The sequence below is a fragment of the Hemitrygon akajei genome, chromosome 31 (assembly GCF_048418815.1).
Source record: "Hemitrygon akajei chromosome 31, sHemAka1.3, whole genome shotgun sequence".
NCBI lineage: Eukaryota > Metazoa > Chordata > Chondrichthyes > Myliobatiformes > Dasyatidae > Hemitrygon > Hemitrygon akajei.
Window position 1 is genome coordinate 5279727 of NC_133154.1, and position 22637 is coordinate 5302363.

Genomic DNA, 22637 nt, shown 5'->3' on the forward strand with positions numbered 1-22637 from the left:
TTTGCAATATGTATTTGTTTATGTTACCATACGGATTTAATTAAAAGTTAAAAAATCCTCATGTGTAATATCTTTCTGTGTAAATATCTCATATTACAACGTGGGACACCTGCGGCTTAAAATCTGGTGCGGCTTGTACAAGTACAAAATTGATTTTCTTTCTAAAATTAGAGCCTGCGGCTTTTAATCAGGTGCGCTCTGTAGTACGGAATCTACGGTAAGTTTCCTAAGCTGGAAGAACAATCTCTGCTGGGCTTTCCTAGTGATGTGTATAAAGTGCTTGCTCCACTTCAACGTATTAGTAATGGCAGTCCACAAGAATTTGAATAATCCATTCACAGACACAGCCTGACCATTAATTTCCAAAGAGGCGCAGTAGGGGTTTATCAGCAGAAGTCAATCCTCCTTTCCACTGTCTTGATAGCATTAAACTCCAAACCGTTACGAGCACACCATGCTGCAAGATGGTCTTCCTCTCTTTAATAGCAGGTCACTCATCATTATTAAAGAGATCAACTGCAGATGCGCTATCTGTGACCTTTAGAATTTTAACGGATTTGTTTTTGAGGTACAGTCATTTATATAAAGTGAGAACAGGAGGGGTGAAGAACACAGCCCTGGGTAGAGCCTGTGCTTATAGACATTGGACTGGACAAGTAGGAGCACAGCCTTACATACTGCTTCCTTTCTGTCAGGAGGTTCATAATCCACTGACAGACACTGCAGGGTACAGCTAGCTGGCTTTACTGGCTTTGGAGCAAATCCAGGACAACAGTGTTGAAAGGAGAACTAAAATCCACAAACAAGATCCTCAGAGAGCTGTTGGGAGAGTCAGAATATTGAATAATGTAAAGAAGACACAAATGAACTGCATCCTCAACTGAACAATTTGCTCCATAAACAAGAAAAGCAGTAATGGACTTAAGGTAGGCCAATACCAGACATTTCACAAGTCAGAGCGACTGGCCTCTTAAATCATTAAATCTAGTGATCTTATCCTTCTTGGGAACTGGAATGATTGTGGCAACTTTAAAGCAGTCCAGAACCCCTCATAATTGTAGGGAGGTGTCAAATATCTCAGTGAAGACAGGTGCTAGCTGATCCGCACAGTGCTTTAGAGAACCAGGTGAGACAGCATCAGGGCCTGCAGCTTTATCCAATGATCGGTTTTCTAAAAAAGCTTGCGAACGTCTTCTTTCTTCACAGGAAATACAAGGGGAGATTGGGGGGGGGGGGGGAAGAAGGGGAGAAGAAGTGAATGTAGCTGGGGTGAAGGGGGGATGGTGGGAACAGAGTGGTTATTAACGGGTGTGGGGGCAAGGGGCTCAGCATATCAGGATCAGAGGAAGTGAGGAGACTGATGTTGATTCTACAGTACAGAAACAGGTCCTTCAGCCCATCTAGTCCATAACAAGCAAACACGAGGAAATCTGCAGATGCTGGAAATTCAAACAAAAACACACACAAATTGCTGGTGGAACACAGCAGGCCAGGCAGCATCTATAGGGAGAAGCACTGTCGACGTTTCGGGCCGCGACCCTTCGTCAGGTGTTCCACCAGCATTTTGTGTGTGTAGTCCATAACAAACTGTTTATCTGCCTAGTCCCATCGACTCACACTTCAGTCATAGCCTTCAATACCCCTCTCATAGATGTACTTATCCAAATTTCTCTTAAAGGCTGAAATCAAGTCTGCAATTACCACCTCCACTGGCAGCTCGCTCCAGACTTGCACCACTCATGTTCCCTTTAAGTATTTTACCTTTCACTCTTAACTCATGACCTCTGGTTGTAGTCCCACCACATCACAGTGGAGAAAGCTTTCTTTCATTTACCCTATCTACATCCCTCAATTTTGTATACCTCTATCAAACCTCCCCTCATTCTCCTATGGCTCCAGGGAATAAAGTCCGAGTCCATTCCACCTTTCCCTATAACTCAAGAACTCAAGTCCCAGCAACATCCTTGCAATATTATTGATATCTTTCCTGTAGAACTGCATACAATACTCCATATTAGGCCTCACCAATGTCCTATACAACTTCAACAAAACACCCCCACTCCTGTACTCAATACATTGATTTATGATGGCCTACATGCAAAGAGCTTTCTTTAAGACCCTATCTACCTGTGAAGCCTCTTTCAAGGAATTATGGTCTGTATTCCTAGGGAACTCTGTTCCACTGCACTCCTCAGTGCCCTATCATTCACTGTGTAAGTCCTATCCTGGCTTGTCCTCCCAAAGTGCAATACCTCACACCTTGTCTGCATTAAGTTCCACCCACGATTTTTCAGTTCATTTTTTCAACTGGTCCAAATCCCTCTGCAAACTTTGATAGCTTTATGACTTATTTTTCTAGCTTTCTATTATCAATTGGCAAAAATACTTCTAGAACATGCATCCAAGTTGTTCGTATGAATTGTAAAAAGTTGAGCTGTCAGGACTGATCTCTATGGCAATCACTCATTACCCCTCACCAACCAAGAAAAGACCAGCTGAGGCCTACTCTTTATTTCTTGTTAACCAGCCAGTCTTCTATCCATGTCAAAATGTTACCACCTACACCACAATTACTGTGCCAGTGGCACACTCTTCCAGGTCACAAAGGTCCCAGTCCCTTTTTGGTAAATGCAGTATTCTGAAGAAAGAGTCTGGCTAATGGGGAGGTCCGGCTAATGGTTAATAGTCAGTAAGTGTCGCAAATAACTCCGCCAAGCCTGGTTGAGGAAGGTGGATGGTTGGGCATGGGGCTAGAACCCCATGCAGTAAAAACCCAGAGCTACAGAAATGCCAGCAGAAGCTGCAAAGATCTCAAGCTTGGGAGTGGAAGGTGGGGACAACTTGAAAGACTGGCATAGGACAGGGAGCTCGGGTGAGCTGATGTGGCAGCCTATGTCCCAGTAAGGGTGATGGGCTTAATAATCAACATCACAAATAGACTGACGGTCACACCCTACTGCTGATGGTAGAATTTTGAACAATTTACAAATTACTTATGTTTCCTATATTGTACTGTAATGTTATTGGTGTAAAGTGTTTAGCAACTCCAGAAGTAACTTTAATGGCACTTTGAAAGAAGTTATTTGAAAGCTAATTGAGATGTACATGCACGTTCATTCACAGCTTCTACAATTACACATGCAGTACATGATTAATTCATCAAACCAATTGCCAATTCTATCTACAATTATAATTATGGACAATCTTGCTGACGTAGATATTCCTATTAATATTTTTATTGATCATCAATAAGCTGTGATGGAATAGCACAGCAGACTTGATGAAATGGCCTATCTCTGCTCCTATGTCTTACGTTTTTATATAACTGCGAGCATTTCCAGAGAGAAACACCAACAGCTGTGCACTGAGGATATCACCTTGACTGGTGATGAAACGTCTGCAAGCTAACTGCCAAGCTCAGCGAACACCACAACATCAGAGGAAAGATCTTCACCTAGAAGATCCAGAACTCGCAGTTATATAAAAACATAAGACATAGGAGCAGAATTAGGCCATTTCATCAAGTCTGCTGTGCTATTCCATCATGGCTGATCTCGGATCCCGCTCAACCCCATACACCTGCCTTCTCGCTATATCCTTCGATCAGGACATGATCAACCTCCGCCTTAAATATACGCATGGACTTTGTCTCCACCGCAGTCTGTGGCAGAGTATTCCACAGATTTACTACTATCTGGCTAAAAAAAAATTCCTCCTTACCTCTGTTCTAAAAAGTTGCCCCTCAATTTTGAGGCTGTGCCTCTAGTTCTGGATACCAGAAGGGCCTATTCCTGTGCTGTACTGTTCTACAATCGGTGACCACTTCATTAGGTCCACCTGTACACCTGCTCAGAAATGCAAATATCTCATCAGCCAATTATGAGGCAGCAACTCAAAGCACGCTGACATGGTTAAGAGGTTCAGTTGTTCAGACCAAACATCAGAATGAGGAGAAAATGTGACCCAAGTGACTTTGATCATGGAATCATAGTTGACACAAACAGGGTGGTTTGAGTATCTCAGAAACTGCTGATCTTCTGGGATTTTCATGCACAACTGTCTCTAGAGTTTACGGAGAATGTTGCAAAAAAAAACATCCAGTGAGCTTGTAATTCTCTGCCTATGATTAAACCCAAGAAATACTCTGTAGATTAACAGCATTTTTGGAGAGGGAGATGGAGCAAATGTTTCAAGTCAATCACAACATTACAGCACAGTACAAGTCCTTCAGCTCAGGATCTTCAGCCAACCTCTTAACCTACACCAAGATCCATCTAACCCTTCCCTCCGAAAGAGCTCTCCATTTTAACTTCATCCATGTGCCTATCTAAGGGTCTCTTAAATGTCTTTAATGTATCTGTCTCTGCCACCACACCCAGCAATGTGTTCCACACACATACCACTCTCTGGGTAAGAGACCTACTTCTCACATCCCCCCTATACATTCCTCCAATCACCTTAACATTATGCCCTCACGTATTAGCCATTGCCACCATGGAAAGAAAAGGCACTGGCTGTCTACTCTATCCGTCTTATAATGTTATGCACCCCTATCAAGTCACCCCTTATCCTTCTTTGTTCCAAAGGTCACTCAGCCTTTATAAGACATGTCCTCTAATCCAGGCAGGATCCTGGTAAATCTCCTCTGCACTCTCTCAACCTTCCACATTCTTCTTATAATGACACGATCAGAGTTGAACCCAATACTCCAAGTGTGGCACCATATGCCTTCTTAACCACCCTATCAACTTGCATGGCAGCTTTGAGGAATCTATGGCCATGGACCACAAGACCTCCATGTTTCTCCATTCAACTAAGAATCCTACCATTAACCTTGTACTCTGCCTTCAAGTTCGATCTTCTAAACTTTATCACTTCACACTTTTCCATATTGAAGTCCATCTGCCACTTCAGGTTCACCAGATTGATTCCTGGGATGGCAGGACTTGCATATGAAGAAAGACTGGATCAACTAGGTGTATACTCACTGGAATTTAGAAGATTGAGGGGGGATCTTATTGAAACGTATAAAATTCTAAAGGGATTGGACAGGCTAGATGCAGGAAGATTGTTTCTGATATTGGGGAAGTCCAGAACGAGGGGTCACAGTTTAAGGATAAAGGGGAAGCCTTTTAGGACCGAGATGAGGAAAAACTTCTTCACACAGAGAGTGGTGAATCTGTGGAGTTCTCTGCCACAGGAAACAGTTGAGGCTGGTTCATTGGCTATATTTAAGAGGAAGTTAGATATGGCCCTTGTGGCTAAAGGGATCAGGGGGTATGGAGAGAAAGCAGGTACAGGGTTCTGAGTTGGATGATCAGCCATGATCATACTGAATGGCGGTGCAGGGCCGAAGGGCCTACTCCTGCACCTATATTCTATGTTTCTATGTTTCTCAGCCCAGCTCTGCACAAAATGCTGACGGAATTCATGGAAAAGACTACAGTCGACCGTACTCTTTTCTATAGATACTGCCTGGCCTACTGAGTTCCTCTGGCATTTTGTGTGTATTGCTTGGATTTCCAGCATCTACAGGTTTTCTCGTTTGTGATTGGACTGCATTCTATCAATGTCTGATTGTAACCAACAACCTTCACTATCCACACTGCCACCAACCTCCAAGTCGTCTGCAATTACAGGATCATATCCGGTAAAGCAAGGATGAAAGGCTATTGACTTAGAAAGTTAACTCTGTCTGTCTGACTGACTCCTGCCCCTCCCACAGCTGTCGTTCGGTTTACTGTGTATCGTGAATATCCTCCTTTTATTCCAGATTTTAAGTTTCAGAAGTTTTGCTTTGCATTTTGAACTCTCAACAAATGCTTTGTCTTGATTTACCATTGTATCTCAGATTGTCATGATTTAGTTATTGCGTTTGCAGATGGTATTTCCGTCATTATAATCCGTGCTGTAGCTTTCGCTGTACAAGAGTATATAAATAGTTAACACCTTAAAATACTCTATGCGTGATCCTATCCTTCTGGGTCCCGTGTTACAGTGCCAACCGATGATGTTATAGTCTTAAACTGTCTGTAACTATTTTACGGCATCACAGCTTACAAAATCTCTAAGTTACAGTACATAAACAGCGAACTATTACCTTGTGACCGTCTGCAGACGAACCCATTCTTTACCTCTGCTTCTCCAAAACAAACTCCTTGCATCATTTCCGGTTAGTGTCGATTTTTTTATTGGTTCCTACACAACTCACCCACAACTGGGGGAGTGGTCAGAGTACCTCAACAGCACACTTTCACCTGCTCGTTTTTTAAAGTTAATGCTTGTTCTATTAGCTGCTGAAGAGGTTCAGGTGTCTGACTTCTGAATTACACATATAAAATACTGCAAGATTTACTGAGCGTTTTTAATTATCAGTAAATCTTGCAGTATCAGTGGAAGGAAAAAAAATAACGTTTCAATTCCAAGACACTTCTTTAAAACTCTTTCTCAATGCTGTTTCAAGTGCTTTTTTGTTTTATTCTGATTTTACGTCAGATTTCCAGTTTTTTATTGTTATTTCAGATTTACATTTTTGGTTTAATTTCAGATTTCCAACTTATACATTTTTTTTCTGATCTGGGTTCCAGGTTTAGAGTTATACTGTAGTTTACTGAGTGTTAGGAGAGTTTCACTGATATTATAGTCTTACGACTTGGGAGATCCTTGCGCCCAGTAGATCGTTGCGACTTGTTTTTTGTTCACTTCAAGTAAGGGCACGAAGTACACTCCGCATTATTTTTAATCGTTGCATGGAGGCTCTCACGTTTATAATCGTGAGTTTTTTTTCATCTGGCATCTTCAATATTGCCTTAATTTTGCAGCATTAATTCCCTCACGGCGGTCACCATTTTTGTGAGGGGAATGAAGTTGGGCAGGGGAAACCATCTTAAAAATAATAAATGCCCTATTTTACACGATGACAGTCAGCTGTTTCATTCTGTTTAAGTAACAGCTCTCACTTCCCGAAGTCGGGAAAAAGCCGCGCGGTTTCTTCGCTGGAAGTTCTGCAGGAATCGGGCCAGCCGCCATTTTAATGAGGGGAAAGTCAACCCTTTCTCCTTCAGACTGCGTCTCGGTCGTTTCAAAATAAATCACCCCAGTCTCACCTCGTATTTGAGATGGGGGTGCAACGGTATCTTTGTAGAAACAAAACGGCAGTGAATAAATTATCGGTCATTAAACACGTCTCCATTTTCCTCCACGGGCGTCATATTTGTGAGGGGCAAAAGCCGGCGTCTGCTTTTTAAGTGTTTTTTTTTTACACGACGATTTATGATACCCTATTGCTTCCACGCGTTTCGCTTGACCGTTTAGAATGGTGGTTAACTCTGGGGAAAGAATAAACTCGCTTTAAAAGTGTTAGCGTTTGACGTGGTGCGCGTTTGCGTGATGATATAAGAGGAGGAGGCTGTGCCTCGGAAGCTCTGGCTGTGGGGAAAGCTTGAGGGAGAAGCAGGTAAGGAGCTTTGCCCGTGAAGGGGGGCTCTGGTTTCGGACTTGACCTCTCGAAATCCTCCTCGCTTTCTTTCCTATCTTAATACGCTTCAATACGTTAGACTATTATCCATGCCTGGATCCTCTCTCAGCTACCCCTGGAGCTCTTCACATTGCTCTTCTCCGCGCCCTCTGGACTAGTTGTTTATAAGTGTCCAACACTGTTTGTTCAGCTCTGTTATTGTGAATTACCTGTTTTATGGAATGTTGTTAATGTATGAGAGACGACTCGTGGCTATATTTATTGTAAACTGCATTTCCTGTCGTATGTGATCAAATTCTACTTTTTTTTAAAAGAAAAAATGAGAAAGGACACATTTCAAATTGTAAATAGGGGTAGGAGAGACCTAACTGCCTCTTGGGGACACACTGTTAATGTGATTAGTTATTTTTTTTTAGAAATCCTAGTCTTCAAAAATAAACGGTAATACTGTATATTAGACTGGGCTATGTTGAAGCTCTGGTTAGGTGTTTGGTAGTTCTGATCACTGTCACTGTTCGAGAGAACACAAAATACCTCCTGGAATAATTCTAGGTTTAGAAGATTGTGCCTTCATTTTAAAAGTGAGCTATTAAAAGTGGACAGAGTAAAGATATTTGAGAAGAGATTTGGCAAAATCCGGTTTTATAGAAGGTAGAAGATGGTTCAAGACTGGTGGAGGCTGAATTTAATGCTAAATTTGTTAGGTAATGTTATTTTTTATTGGACTTGTTTTTTAAATTTTTATTGAATGATGTGACAATGTGAGTTTCCTCCAGGTACCCTGGTTTCCTCCCACATTCCAAAGGTGTACCTGTTAGTAGGTTAATTAGTCATTGTAAATTGTCCTGTGATTAGGCTAGGATTAAATCAGGGGATTACTGGGCTGCATGGCTCAAAAGGCCTGAAGGGGTTACTCTGCTGTATCTCAATAAATAAATAAATAAATAAGGATATGATCTTCTTGTCAGTAATGTGGTTGAAGCAGTCAAAAAAAAAAGGTTAACTTGTAGGGTTATAAAGGAAATGGGCCTGACTGGGTTAGTGGACTATTAACAGGTTATATGAGATAAACGGCTGGAGGAACTCAGCAGGTCGGGCAGCATCTGTGGAGAGAAACAGATGGTAGCCGTTTTGAATCACGACTCTTCATCTGGACTGCCTACAGATGCTGCCAGTAGTTTTCCAATGCAGATTCCAGCATGTACAGACTTCTGGCATAAACTTGATAACCAAATCATGTTGTTGTGTTGAAATTCTGGATGGCGTTTTTTCAATTGCACAATAGACAAGCCATCAAATTTTCTAATGATGTGTGGCTCTTGTAAAAAATTTGGTTTGGCAGGCTAACATGCTTAAGCCAAGATTGTAGATTTGTCCCCAATGCTGATCTGAGGTCCTCTCTGTCCATTGGAAAAGTCAGAGTTTGTATTGTGTTTATCAGGGTGTTCCAAATGCCTTATCTACTTTGAAATGATAGCAGCAAGCTATCATTATCTGTTCAACGATGTGCTGGAGAGTGGGGTCTTTGTTTTTAATCATTGCTATATCTACCAAGATATAGTGAATGTCTTGTGTACTGTTCATACAGATCAGATCATTACATAGTGCATGGGGAAGAACAAGGTAAACAGTAGCTATGCAGAATAAAGTGTGACAGCTACAGAGAAAGTGCAGCGCAGGTAAACATAACAAGGTAGATTGAGGTCAAGAGTCCATTTTATCATACAAGCGGTCTATTCAAGTGTCTGGTAACAAAAGCATAGAAGCTATCCTTGATACTGGTGGTACAGAGTTCATAGTGAGGAGACTGGCTTCATGATGTGCTGAGCTGTATCTGCAGCTCTCTGCAGTTTCTTGTGGTTACGTGCAGAGCAGTTGCCATACCAAGCCGATATGTATTGTAAGATAGAATACATTGTATGGTGCATCTATAAAAATAGATAAGGGTTGATGGGGATGTGCCAAATTTCATTTTTTCTCATGAGAAAGTAGAGGCATTGGTGAGCTCTCTAGACCATGACTTCTGAGCCCCCATATCCATGGTAAAACAATTTTTTTAAAGACCATAAAACATGGGTGCAGAAATAGGCCATTTGGCCCATCGGGACTGTTCCACCATTTTGTCATGGCTGATCCATTACTCATCTCAGCCCCAGTCTCCTGCCTTCTTGTATCCCGTCATGCCTTGGACCAATCAAGAATTTATGAACCTCTGCCTTAAATATTTGTAAAGACTTGACCTCGACAGCTGCCTGTGGCAATGAATTCCACAGATTCACCACTCTTTGGCTAAAGAAATTCCTCCTCATCTCTGTTCTCATAGGACACCCCTCTATTCTGAGGCTATGTCCTCCACCATTGGAAACATCCATTCTATCAGACCTTTCATCATTTGATGGGTTTCAATTGGGTCACCCCTCATTCTTAATTCTAGTGAATACAGGCCCAGAGCCATCAAACACTCTTCATATAACAAGCCGTTCAATCCTGAAATCATTTTTGTAAACCTCTTTTGAGCCCCCTCCAACATTAGTACAACCTTTCTAAGCCCAGAACTGCTCTCAGTGGTCCAAGTGAGGCCTCACTAGTGCTTTATAAAGCCTCAACATTTCATTTCCAGAGGACTAGAATATACAAGCAAAGATTTGTTAATATCGCATCTGCCCTTCTCAACCTTTAGGGAATCCTGCATAAGGACTTCCAAGTCCCTTTACACCTCAGATTTTTGAATTTTCTGTCTATTTAGAAAATAGTCTATCTTTTTCTTTCTTCTACCATACACTTCCCAATACAGTATTCTATCTGCCACTTATTTGCCCATTCTCATAATCTAAGTCTCTTGGCCTCTGTACTTAAAAGTACCTGCCGCTCCACCTATCTTTGTATTATCCACAAACTTTGCAACAAAGTCATCAGTATCATACAAGTCATTGGCATATAATGTAATAAGTTTTGTCTAAGGAAGCAGCTTTCTGGAGGATGCGACTGGGTTAAGCAGCATCTGTATGTTGGGGAGAGAGAATTGTCAGTATTTCGGTCAAGAGCCTGCATCTGCACTGAGTGTGGAGGGAGAAGATGGTTAGTGTGAAGTACAGAATGGGAGGAGGTGAGGTGGCTGGTAGGTAAGTGGGGGGATGATTACTAGATGGAGCCTAGAGAGGCAAATTTGGGAAACAGAAGTTAACTGTTTAGGGCAGGAGGAAGGAGACATAAAGGCTAAATTGATAATGGAACTACTGGAGAGATGAGAAATGTAGATGGAACCAGATGAGGGTGAGATTCCAGTGGGTTGTTTTAGAGAGTGGAACCTGGAAGTGGAAGAAAATGGATGTTTTTTTTTGAGGGAGGAAGTGTTGGAGAGTATGGAAAAGGGACAAAAATGAGAGGATGAGGTTTGAATCAGAAGGTGAGGGTTACCTGAGATTGGGAAGGGCGGTGTAGACTACCCACGTAGATTATGAGGTGTCGTTGCTCTAGTTTATGTTGGGCCTCACAATGACGGTGGACAAGGCCAACAGTTGCGTCAGTGTGACAATAGCATGCAGCGGGGAGCTTGGGGCGGTTGTTGTGGACAGAGTGCAGGCACTCTGTTAATCAGTTGCCTGGTCTGGCCTTTGCAGCAAATTGCCAGTCAGCAGATATGCATAATCTTGACTGACAGTGTGCTACACAGGCAGTGGTGCCAAAATACAAGTTGTTATTTTACATTGTGCCCTATGTACTTTAATCTAACAAGAATGGAGCAAATATGGCCCTTTAGCCCATCAAGTCAATGCCATTTCAAATACTCGGCAGTTTGATTTTTGCTGCAGATTCCAGTATCTGAAGTCTTTTGTGTCTCTGCTTCTTCCTCTATGGTCGAACTAAGATTTATTTTAAAACAATACTGTGGGCTTTGTTTTAAACCTGTAACCTAAGAGGACAGATCTGCCCCTTGATTCAGAAGCTTCTCTGTTCAAATCCCATCCTCCTGTGACTTAAGCCCCATTCCACCATAGTTGGTAGTATAGTGGTTAGCGTTGCACTTTAAAGTACTTGTGATTGGGGTTTAGTTCCACCGCTATCCATAAGGAGTTTGTACATTTTCTCCATGACCATGTGGGTTTTCTCTGGGTGCTCTGGTTTCCTCCCACATTCCAAAGGCATATAATTTAGTAAGTTGTGAGTATGTGGCAACACTTGCAGGCTGCCCAAAGCACAATCCTCAGTCTGCTGGTCATCAATGCAAATGACACATTTCACTGTACATTTTGATGTACTTGTGACAAATTAAGGTAATCTCTTTACTGTTGGAGGCCTCTGGTTGAGAGGCTGAGCTACATTTAGTCTACAACCACAAATTGGCAAAATATCCTAAGAAGAGATGAGACTGTAGATAATGGAATCTGGATTAACACACAAAATGCAGGAGGAACTCAGCAGGTCAGGCAGCATCCATGGAAATTAATAAACAGTTGTCATTTTGTGTCAACACCCTTCATCTGGACTGAAAGAAAAAGGGAAGAAAGCCAGTTTAAAATGTGTGGTGTGAGGAAGGGGTGGAGCAAGATCTGAAGGGTGATTGGTGGGATTCCATTGAGAAGGGGAAGCACAGTAGTGTAGTGATCAGCACAATGCTTTACAGCATCAGTGACCGGAGTTCACTTCCCACCATTGCCTGTAAGGAGTTTGTTCATTCTTCCCGTTGTGTGCGTTTCCTCTGGGTGCTCCAATTTTCTCCCACAGTCCAAAGACCTACTGGTTGGTAGGTTAATTGGTCATTGTAAATTGTCCCTTGATTAGGCTAGGGTTAAATTGGGGGGGATTACTGGGTGGTGCGGCTTGAAGGGCCTGTTCCGCACTGTATGCCAATAAATAAAAATAGTAATGATAAGGGAGGGAGGGGGAGAGTGGGAATGTGGGTACATAAGATCCCACGATGCTATTTTGGAGAGTCCGATTGAGTTACCCCTGCTATCATTTAACCCTTGCACATCCTCATGGGTTACCTAGTCCTTTATACTTTAGTATTTGTGGGAGCTTGCTGCATGCAAACTTCTGTATTGGTATAAGTGACAGAAATGGCACTGTGGCAGAGTTAGTAGGGCTGCTCCCTCTCCATGGCAGAGTTCCAGGTTCAGTCATGATCTTGAGTGCTGACTGTGTAGAGTTTGCCTGTTCTCTCTGTAACCACATGGGTTTTCTCTGGCTACAGAGGTCTCTTCAACCATCCCAAGGGTGGTACACGCTGGTAGGTTGGCTACTAAATTATCCCTGGTCTTTGGTGGAACCTGGAAGGAAGTGACAGAAATGTGAGGAGATTAAAAATGGAGTGCAGGTTGAGTGAAAATATGCACTTGATCGGCATAGACTCAATGGACTGAAAGTCCTCTTTTCATGGTGTACGTACCTAATAAATTGGCCGCAGGTATGGAACCCAGTGTAGTCTTCTGCACACCACTTTTGTAATGTGTGTTTATTTGAGTTACTGTCATCTTCCTGGCATCTTGAACCAGTCTGGCCATTCTCCTTTGACCTCTCATTAACAAAGTATTTTTGCCCAAAGAACTGCCACTTATAGGATTTTTTTCCCCCACACCATTCTCTGTAAACTGAGGAGACTGTTGTGTGTGAAAATCCTAGAAGATCAGTTTCTGAGGTACTCAAACTGCTCTGTCTGGTACCAACAATCATTCCATGGTTAAAGTCACTGAGATCACACTTTTTTTCTCTGATGTTTGATCTGAACGACAACTAAACCTCTTGATTGCCTGATTAGATATTTGCATTAATGAGTAGGTGTTCCTAATAGAGTGGCCATTGAATGTATGACTCTGCATGTCAGTTAGTGTACAGAATTTTATAACAGTTTTAAACACCAACTTGTGTTGTGCACTTAGCTGTGAGGGTGGACCACTGCTGGTGTAGTAAATTGTCAGTCAAGATTAGGCATAATCAAGGCTGACTGTTGAATGTTGTTTAGTGTAAAGGTGTAAATGTTGGGTGTTGTGTAGGTGGATGTTGATTATAGTTTTCATCCAATAACCTTTAGTAATTCTGCATTAAATGTTTTGCCATCTTTAATTTTGTGAAGAGAAATATTTTGTACCCTACTTGTTCTTGCTTTCAATCTATGCTCCCTCCCCAAAAAAAGTCTTTGCAAAATATGTTGTGCTGATTTTTCCATGTAGCAACTGGTGCTTTGCTAAGATTTCTGAACAGGCAATTAACCCATGTATACTATCTCACTATATTTGCTTCTCTTTACACGATTTTTACTTATAATTATAATTTATAGTATTATGGCATTGCTGCTGCAAGACAAGATTTCAGTGATAATGGTTCTGATTTTGACTTTATTTATTTATTTTTTATTTATTGCGATACAGTGCAAAGTAGGCCCTTCTGGCCCTCTGAGCCATTTTGCCAAGCAACCCCCGATATAATGATAGCTAATCACAGGACAATTCACAATGACCTACAACTTACCATCCAGTACATCTTTGGACTGTGGGAGGAAACCTATGTGGTCACGGGGGAGACAGTAAGTACAAACTCCTTCCAGGTAGTAGGTCACTAGTACTATAAAGTGTTGTCCTAACCACCACACTACATTGATTCTTAAAGGGCAGGGCTTAAAACAAGCAGTCTATTGGTTCAAGTGCTTAATGGTTGAGGTGCAAAGGGGATAACTCCATTGAACTGTTCCCACAACTTATGGATCACTTTCAAGGACTCTTCATCTCATGTTTTCAATATTTATTTATTCTTTTTGTATTTGCACAATTTTTTTATTTTGCACACTTGGTTGAACACGCAAGTTGGTGCAGTCTTTTATTGATTCTATTATGGATTTATTGAGTATACCCACAAGAAAATCAATCTCAGGACTGTGAGGTGACATGTATGTACTTTAAATAATAAATGAACTTTGAAATGTACAACCAGAGGTTGTGGTGCACATTGGTACTAATTACATGGGTAGAAAGGGAGAAGAGGTCCTGCACTGTAAGCAGGGGGAAACTTGGGAAAGAGGCTTAAAAGTGGGACCTTGAGGGTATAATCTCCAGATCACTTGCAGTGCTATTCAGGGCAAGAATAGAAAGCTAAAACTGATGAATGACTGGCTGAGGAATGAGGCAGGGTTTCATGTTCTTGGATCATTGGAACCCTGGTGACCTGTACGAGAGGCATGGGTTGCATCTTAAGTAGAGGGGAACTAATATCCTAGTCAGTAGGTTCTGTTAGTGCTAGTGTATTAAGGAACAGATATGCAGACAGATTAGGGAAAGGTGTTTTTAAAAAACAAAACACAACAGGGTTGTTGTAGTGCATGACTTTACCTTCCATAATATAGACTGGGACCTCCTTAGTGCAAGAGGTTTAGAGGGGGATAAATTGTTAGAGGCATCCAGGAGGGTTTCATAAATCAACAAGTCCAACAAGTAGTGGGGCTATACTGGACTTCATGTTGGGTAACGTGCCTGTCCAGTGGGAGAATAGGGGATAGTGATCATTGCTCCTTAAGTTTTAAGGTCACTCAAGATCAAGATGTGTATGGACCTTGCAGAGGGGTATTAAATTGGAGCAGGGCAAATTACAACAGCATTAGGCAGGAACTAGGGAGAGTTCATTGGGATCAGCTGTTTTGGGACAGGTCCACATCTGACATATGGAAGGTGTTTAAAGACTCCAGTATGTGACAGGTATGTTTCAGTAAGGAGGAAGAACAAAGATAGTAAGTAGGGGGACCTTGGATTCAAGGTGAATTCAGTTAAGAAGAATAAGAAAACATAAGGTTTAGGGAGCTAAGATCAAACAGAACCCTTGAGGGTTTTAAAGAAGACAGAAAATAACTCTGAATTGGGAAAGCCAAAATGGACCTTAAAGTATGATTAAAGAGAATCCCAAGTCATTTTATACCTACATCAAGAGGATAACTAGGGAGTGGGTAAACCACTCAAGGATGAAGTAGCAAATATGTGCTTGGAGGCAGAAGATGCGTATTTTGCAGCACTGTTTACCAAGGAGCGAGACATAGAGGATAGTGAGATCAGTGTGGAGTGTGTTAATTTGCTAGGACATTTTGAGATTGTTACGAACCCCGTAACTGGGTCACTTACCAGCAAAGATAGAGGTCCGTTGAAGTCTGATGGTACTATTTTTAAAAGTTTTTATTCATAAAGGGGCTCAAAAGTAAGGTTAATACAAACATTCAGATAATATACGTCGTCAATACTCAATCTAAAGCGCGGGTATAGTAATAATCATCAATAAGAAGTAGCTCTATCGTTTTGTCTAGGGGTAAAGATATTGTCAGATGGAAATATAAAAGTCTCTCAAGTTCATGCAGACTTTAGCCTTTTGGGGACTGCTGGGTTTCACTTGTTGGGGAGAGAGAGAGAGGTTTTGTGAGAAAAGAAACTTGCCCAGTCTTTTAGGACGCAAACCGTTGAATCGGGAACGTTGGTTCCCCGTTGTTAGTTCGAAGTCCTTTTCGGTGTTATCAGCCACACGTTCCCCAGGCCAGGGGAAACGGAACACACGTGGCTTCCGAATAGCTTCCCGTTATCACGGGAGCGATGAGCGATGGTGTCTCCTTCTGGTGCGTCGCTAGGGGACTGCCCCCTGCAGCCCCTCTTTTATCTTGACTTGCAGGGTTGTAGATGTCAATCAGGGTGGGGTGATGCAATCCCCAGCCCACATTACCCGAGGGTGTGCACGTAGCCCAGTCCACGTTGCCCTGAGAGCTGGCAAGTAGTATAGGATCGCAATCCACAAAGGTGTCTCCAAGAAACAATGGCCAAATCCGTTGCTTTGTCTTGCTGAGGATTCTCTCTCATTTCCTGGGTCCAAGACCCGAATTAATAGCGATCTTGCGATTCTCAAGAAGGAGGGGGCTGGGATCATAACAAGATGAAGAAGGTAATGTTGGGTATCTTAAAGAATGTTAAGGTGGAGAAGTCCTCAGGGTCTGATGGGCTATGCCCCAGGTTATTGAGACAGGCAAAAGATGAGATTGCTGGCACCTTGAATGATATCTTCATGTCCTCTCTAACCTCAGAAAATATCCCCAAGGACTGCTGAGTAGCTAATTCCTCATAAAGGGATGGAATCTATCGATGCAATGCTCCTCAGACAGGATGAAGAGGTCAATACTCCCCAATGCCATTAGGCTTTACAATTCAACCGCCAGGACTTAAGAACTTTTTAAAAGCTATTATTAATGCTTTTTGAGATAGTGATTTAGATGCATATCATATTTTTTACTGAGTTAAGTATTGTATGTAATTAGTTTTGCTACAACAAGTGTATGGGACATTGGAAAAAAGTTGAATTTCCCCATGGGGATGAATAAAGTATCTATCTATCTATCTATAACTATAGCCCGGCGAGTCTCGTATCAGAGATACGGAAATTACTAGAGAGGATTCTTAAGAAAAGAATTTGCGTGCATTTGGAACACCATTGCCCAATTAGGGACAGTTGATATGGCATTGTGTAGGACACAAGGTGGCTTAATACTGGAGGTTTTTTCCTCCAAGGAGGTGTCAAAGTTGATTGAAGGTAAAGCTGTGGGTTTTAGTAAGGCGAGGTCCATTGTGGGAAGCTCATCCAGAAGATTAAAATACATGGAAACCATAGTGAATTGGTTGTTTGGATTCAAAATAGGTTTGTCTTTTGAAGACAGAGGGTGGGAGTGCTTATTCTGGTTGGAGAAGGTGGTGTTCTGCAGGGATCTGTATGGGACCTTTGCTGTTTGTAAAAAAAAATCTGGATGAAAATGTAGATGGGTGGGTTAGTAAATTTGCAGAAAATACAAAGATTGGTGGTATGGATAGCATTGAAGACTGACAAAGGATACAGCAGGATATAGATCAGTTTAACTTGGCCAAATGTGAAGTATTGTGCTTTGGGAAATCAAATGTAAAAGAACAATACACTATTAATAGCAAGACCCTAAAAGTGTTGATGTGTAAAGCAATCTTCAGGTCTAAATCCATAACTCCCTGAAAGTGGTCAGGCATGTTAATAGGGTGTATACTTGCTTTTCTTAGTCAAATTGAGTTTAAGAATCAGGAAGCTATGTTGCAGCTTCATAAAACTACTTAGACTGCATCTGGAGTGTTGCATTCAGTTCAGATTGCCCCACAGTAGGAAGGATGTCAACATTTTGGAGGGGTTTAGGTTTACCAGGAAACTACTGGATTAGAGGACATGTACTTTGTTTTCTTCTGGAGCACCTGAGATATGATAGAAGTTTATAAGATTGAGAGGCATAGACAGAGTAGACTGCCACTATCGTTTTCCCAGGGTTGAAATGTTTAATACCAGAGGGCATGAAATTATGGTGAGTGTGGCTAAGTTCAAAAGAAATGTGCAGAATACAATTTTTCACAGTCCTGGGTGCCTGGAATGTGCTACCTGAGGTAGTGGTGGAGAAAGCATGATAGAGGCATTCAAGAGGCTTCCAGGCACATGAATGTGCAGGAAATGAAAGGATTAATGTCATGTAGGCAGACCTTAGAAATGGTCTACCTTAGAATTTAGAAATGGACAATTAATTTAATTAGTTGGGCACATGATGTGGGTCCTTATTTGCGGTGGTATTTATTACTGGAGCAGTGTATTTCATTGTTAAAGAGTCTCTTGACCTGCATGACTGCAGAGTTTGTGCCAGGACAGTGGTGGAAGTATTAGAATAATTGGGCTTCTTCTGAGGTAGCACAGGCAGAATGTATGGATTGGCCTCACATGGAAGATTCTTTGAATATCTGTGCTGCTGACACAGATATTTGTAGAGGAGATTCACGTGGAAGGTATGCTAGTATAGCCCACTTGGGCAGAATGGCCTGCTTCTCTGTTGTATGATTCTGTGATTATCCATATCTGAACTTATGTTTTTAATTCTCAAGTGAAAGGCCTCTGAGCTTAGCTTAGAATAGCTTGATCTTGGGACAGCATGGTAGCATAATGTTTGCAGCGCCAGGGTTCAATTCCTGTTTGTCTGTTCTCTGTGTGACTGCATAGGACTCGTCCCGGTTTCCTCCCATATTCCAAAGACGTACGGAATAGGGTTAGTAAGTTGTTGGTATGCTAAATTGGCACCAGAAGCATGCCGACACTTATGAGCTCCCCCACCACATCTCAGACTGTGTTGGTCATTGATGCAAGCAACATGTTTTACTGTGTTTCAATGTGCATGTGACAAATAAAGTTTAATCTTTAAAATGTAGGAATTGTTTCTGCAAAGAGCAAGCCAAAGTCGATCGATCTTAATTCAACCCAAAACCTCACTAACAGCTTTCCCACAGATGTTGCTTGATTTGTGAAGTTTCTTGAGCAGTTTTTTAATTTGCTTCAGATTCCAGTAACTGCAGTCCTGCAGAATGGACATTGGCCCGAAACGTCAACTGAACCCGCTGAGTTCTGCCGACATTTTTTATGAGTTTTTATTAAAGTTGAGTGAGCTGTATATTTTAGGTTGGCTTTGTTAATGAGATGGTGGTTAACCTTGGTGGTCAGGTGCTAGTTGAGCATATCCATGTCTTGTTTGAATCATGGCCTACATTCTGTAGGGAATGAGGTAGAATTAATCTATGCAACTCCCCATCCAAGTAGTTCTTGAATTTTGCAGAACAAAACTATTTGCCCACCTTCAGGGCAGTAGAGATATCGGAGAGAATGTTAAAAAGCCAGCAATGTAGGAAGTGTTTGACATATTTGGTTTAACATTTGCAAAAATAACCACACTGGTAACCACTTCCTTTTTCATCTTAGTTTGAATGATTCTTTAATCACTTTGTTTCATCATCATTATGTGCTGTGTCATATGACGTGGCAATTAGTCAATGACCATGATTGTCCTTGGCTAATCTTTCCACAGAAGTGGTAGGCAATGTCTTTACAAGATGGGTGACCTCCTGCCATTATCAGTACTCTTCAGAGATTGTCTCCCTGGCATCAGTGGTCACATAACCAGGACTTGTGATATGCACCATCTGCTCATACGACTATCCACCACATGCTCCCATGGCTTCACGTGACTCTGGTTCCTGGATTGGGAGGGGGGGGAGCTATATTAGTGCTACACATTGCCCAAAGGGGACTTGCAGGCTAACGGAGGGAAGGAGCGCCTTGCACCTCCTTTGGTAGAGGCGTATCTCCACCCTTGTATCAACACTGCTCTCCAGTCTAACTTGAGGCAGTCCACTGCATCAGAAACACTATAAATTGTAAGTTGTTTTGGGGATAGTGTGATATGCGAGCGGTGATATTAGGAGTTTGAGGAGATTTGGCATGTCACCAAAGACTCGAGCAAATTCCTGCCTATGGACCAAGGAGAGCATTCTAATGGGTTGCATCACCATTTGGTGTGGAGGGGCCGCTGCAGAGTGTTTCAAGCTCAAGCAATAGACTCCCCTGCATAGAGGATATCTTCAAAAGGTGGCGTCCATCACCCTGGACGTGCTCACTACCATCAGAGAGGAGGTATAGGTGACTGAAGACATAATGTGCTAGGAATAGCTTCTTGTCCTCCTCCACCAGATTTCTGAATGGGCAAAGAACATAGACGCTATCTCACTGTTTTTGCACTAATTTAAGTTTTTATTGATCTATTTCTTGCAACTTATAGTATTTTTATTGCACTGTACTGCTGCCACAAAACAAATTTCATGGTGTATGCCAGTGATAAACCTGATACTGACATGTTCACTACTTGTGAAACTATTATACTATTGAGTATTGAAATTGTCATTCACAAAATCAATGGCCACTTGTAAAATGTGTGTCTTTGCTTTGTCATTTAATGATTGGAAGTGTGCCAGTTGCTTGATGTGTTCATTCTGAGGTTCTGCTGACTCAGTGGAAGTGCTCATCTGATGACTATGTCTGGTATAACTATGTTTTCAGCAGTTTGGACCGGGTTCATTCTCTTTTAACATGGGCTTATAAAATTGAGGAGGGATAGCTGGTTAGAACCTATTTTCCAGGGCAGGGCCTCCAGAATGAGAGGAGAGAAGTTTAGAGGAGATTTGCAGGATGAGAAGGTAATGGTTATCTAAAGCAAGCTGCTGGAGGTGGGGTAGGGGCATTTAGTTACAATATTTGATAAGCGCTTGGATAGGGACTTGCAGGCCATTGGGATTGGCATAGATAGGCATTGTGGTCAACAGGGATGAGATGTGCTGAAGGGACCTGTTTCTGTAGCAACACACGCAAAATGCTGGAGGACCTCAGCAGGCCAGGCAACATCTATGGAAAAGAGTGAAAGGTCAATGTTTCGGGCTGAGGCCCTTCATCAGGCCTAGAAAGGAAGAGAACTCTGAGTAAGAAGAGGGGGGAGAAGTACAAGGTGCTAGGTGATGGGTGAAGCTGGGAGAGGGGGAGGGGTGAAGTAAAGAGAAGGGAAGTCAATTGGTGAAAGAGATAAAGGGCTGGAGAAGGGGGAATCTGATAGAGGGAAGAAGGTCATGGAAGAAAAGGAAGGGGAAGGAGCACCAGAGGGAGGTGATGGGCAGGTTAGGAGATGAGGTCAGAGAGGGAAACAGGAATGGGGATTGATGAAGGGGGTGGGGGGGGGAACAATTACTGGAAGTTCAAGAAATCAAAGTTCATGCCATCAAGTTGGAGGTTACCCAGAACTGTTTCTGTGTTCCATTTATGGTTCTTGTGGTTGATGCTCTTCTGAGCTGCTGCTTTCATCTACTTTTGTCATTTCCTTCAAATTTGTATCAAATTTTGGCATTCACATGAAGCTCTTCTTAAAATTAATGAAGTTGGAGAAGTTCTGTAAGGAGTTTGTATGTCCTCCCCTATGGAATGTGCGGGTTTTCCCCAGGTATTCCAGTTTCCTCCCACAGGTGTACCAGGTAGGTTAACTGATCATTGTAAGTTGTCCTGTGATTACGATAGGGTTCATTAGATTTTTGCCTGGTGTGGCTCAAAGGGCCTACTGCACGCTGTATCTCTAAATAAATAAATCTGAAATGATTGAACAGATTTGGAGAAAAACATGAGATGCTGCAGGTGCTGGAAATCCAGAGAAAGAGACAACGAAATGCTGGAGGAATTCATCAGGTCAGGCAGCAAATATGGAAAGGAGACCCTTCAAAGGATGTTGTCTCGAAATCTTGACTCTGTATTCCTCAGATGCTGCCTGGCCTAATGAGTTCCTTCAGCATTTTGTCTGTGTTACTTTAGAGAATAGCAGGGCAATATCCTGAACAATAGTTATTTCATGAGTACAGATTTTAAAAAAACATATCTGGTCACAATCCCGTAAACAGAAATGTGATATTACTATGCATCCATTAGTTACACAAATCATTTGTAAAGGTTGAGTCTTGAGTTTGAGGTGCTAAAGTAATTATAATTTAGTTTTTATTGCCTTTCACTTGCTACATTAGTGCAATTTTACTAGCAATAAAACAAAGTTATTGATCTCCCAGTCTTTTGGCTGCTGGCTGCAATCTATTTTCATTGCTGCAAACGATCCCACTGACCCGACAATGAGATAAAGTCCTACTTGCTACGTGAGTGTTGTGTACATATTTATTGGCAATAGCTTCTTTCCACTCTGTAGCTGCTTCCTAAATGTACAGTGTGTACAAATGTGCCAGAGCTATTCTGTACCTGTGCTGAAAGTATGCTCTTGTATGGAGACTGCACAGTTTTAACTCTGGAGGGAGCAATGTGTCACAGCAAGATGTTTGCCTTGGGACATATGGTTTAGCTAGCTGGAGCTGAGTTGGAATCTGTACAGTGTTTTAATGTCTTTGGTGGGGCATGTAATTACAGCTTCGCTGTTTACAAACTACCTGTCTAAATCTGGAAGTGGCAATAAATGGATTAATTTTTTTTAACATGGATTTCCTTCAATATAATAACTTGGTCTTTTATACAGGCTAATATATATCTTTAATGCTAGTATTAAATGTATTTAATAACTAGGGAGTTCCCAGGAATACCAAGAACTTACTAAATATACTCAATGGCCGCTTTATTAGGTACACCTGTACACCTCATTAATGCAAATATCTAATCAGCCAATTATGTGGCAGCAACTCAGTGCATAAGAGATTGCAGACCTGGTCAAGGGGTTCAATTGTTGTTCGGACCAAACATTAGAATGGGGAAGGAATGTGATCTAAGTGTCTTGGACTGTGCAATGATTATT

The 22637-nt window shown here is 41.9% G+C and overlaps 2 protein-coding genes across 2 annotated transcripts in view; one reads left to right on the forward strand and one right to left on the reverse strand.

Moving 5' to 3' along the window:
• The window catches only part of tbc1d17 (TBC1 domain family, member 17), an 86023-nt gene extending 79852 nt beyond the window's left edge, over nt 1-6171 (reverse strand). Inside the window, exon 1 of the mRNA XM_073033880.1 lies at nt 6101-6171. Coding sequence (XP_072889981.1) covers nt 6101-6127 — 27 coding nt within the window. The 5' untranslated portion in view covers nt 6128-6171. The remainder of the gene's footprint in view (nt 1-6100) is intronic.
• Nucleotides 6172-7324: 1153 nt separating this feature from the next.
• Nucleotides 7325-22637, forward strand: part of akt1s1 (AKT1 substrate 1 (proline-rich)) — a 49244-nt gene continuing 33931 nt past the window's right edge. The window contains exon 1 of the mRNA XM_073033587.1: nt 7325-7456. The gene's annotated coding sequence lies outside the window, so the exon portion shown is untranslated. The remainder of the gene's footprint in view (nt 7457-22637) is intronic.